At 34.6% G+C, this 988-nt stretch overlaps 1 protein-coding gene across 1 annotated transcript in view; it reads left to right on the forward strand.

The window, feature by feature from the left end:
* The window catches only part of LOC107636037 (homeobox-leucine zipper protein HDG11-like), a 7,895-nt gene extending 7,161 nt beyond the window's left edge, over nt 1-734 (forward strand). Inside the window, exon 9 of the mRNA XM_021122334.1 lies at nt 160-734. Coding sequence (XP_020977993.1) covers nt 160-588 — 429 coding nt within the window. The 3' untranslated portion in view covers nt 589-734. The remainder of the gene's footprint in view (nt 1-159) is intronic.

Consider the following 988-nt stretch of genomic DNA (forward strand, 5'->3'; position numbering starts at 1 on the left):
ATGTAATATCTTTTTTAATGATTGATTTTTAATTTAAGTAGATCCATTTTGTACTCTAAATTTTATGGTTATTGTTGTTGTCTCAAGTTCAAGTAACTATAAACTTGATAAATCAAACAAAGTTGAATTATATTAGTAAGATGATGGTATGTGGTGCAGCCATTCATGTCAAGCGAGAACAATGCTGTTATAATTCAAGAAAGCTTCATAGACCCAGTGGGATCATCTTACATAGTGTATGCTCCAGTTGACGTGGAAGCCATCAACGTCGCCATTAGCGGCGACGACTCTTCCACCATCCCTATCCTTCCCTCAGGATTTGTTGTGTGTGGAGATGGCAGAGCATCAATGATGAGCAACAGCACAACCATTATTGCACCATCAGTTCTTGGTGGAGTTGGAAGCTATGGTTATCAGCATAGATCAGAAGGAGGGTCACTGTTGACGGTGGCATTCCAAATTCTGGTTAACACCATCACTTGTGGACCCAACCTAGTGAATATGGAATCTGTGGATTCTATTAACACCCTTTTGACTTCAACTGTCCAGAAGATTAAGGACGCTTTGAACTGCAATGCCTTGCACTGATTAATTAATATCCTTTTTTTTTTCTTTTTGGGAATAAATTGCGGCAGAGAGTGGTACTTTGACTGCTTTCATTGACATTTTCTTAAATAAAATTATGGAACATCTTTTTTCTTTCAATTCTCTAGTTATATGTATAAGTGAGGATTATGAAATTATCTCCCTTTTTGTGACATGTCTCGAAATTTTGTCTTAAAGTTTTTTAAATGAATTTTGGACGACGTTCAATTTTAAGCATCACAAACTTACGTATACATACACTATATATTCATACATATATTTAAGTGTTTTATTTACTATTTGACAATTACAAGGTTTAAGATTTAAACCCAAATACAGCATCTTAAGAACTAAAAAGTACCATATATTGACAGTGTGACACTCAACCAATTTACTTTTGCAA

Source organism: Arachis ipaensis, chromosome B04 (genome assembly GCF_000816755.2).
Source record: "Arachis ipaensis cultivar K30076 chromosome B04, Araip1.1, whole genome shotgun sequence".
NCBI lineage: Eukaryota > Viridiplantae > Streptophyta > Magnoliopsida > Fabales > Fabaceae > Arachis > Arachis ipaensis.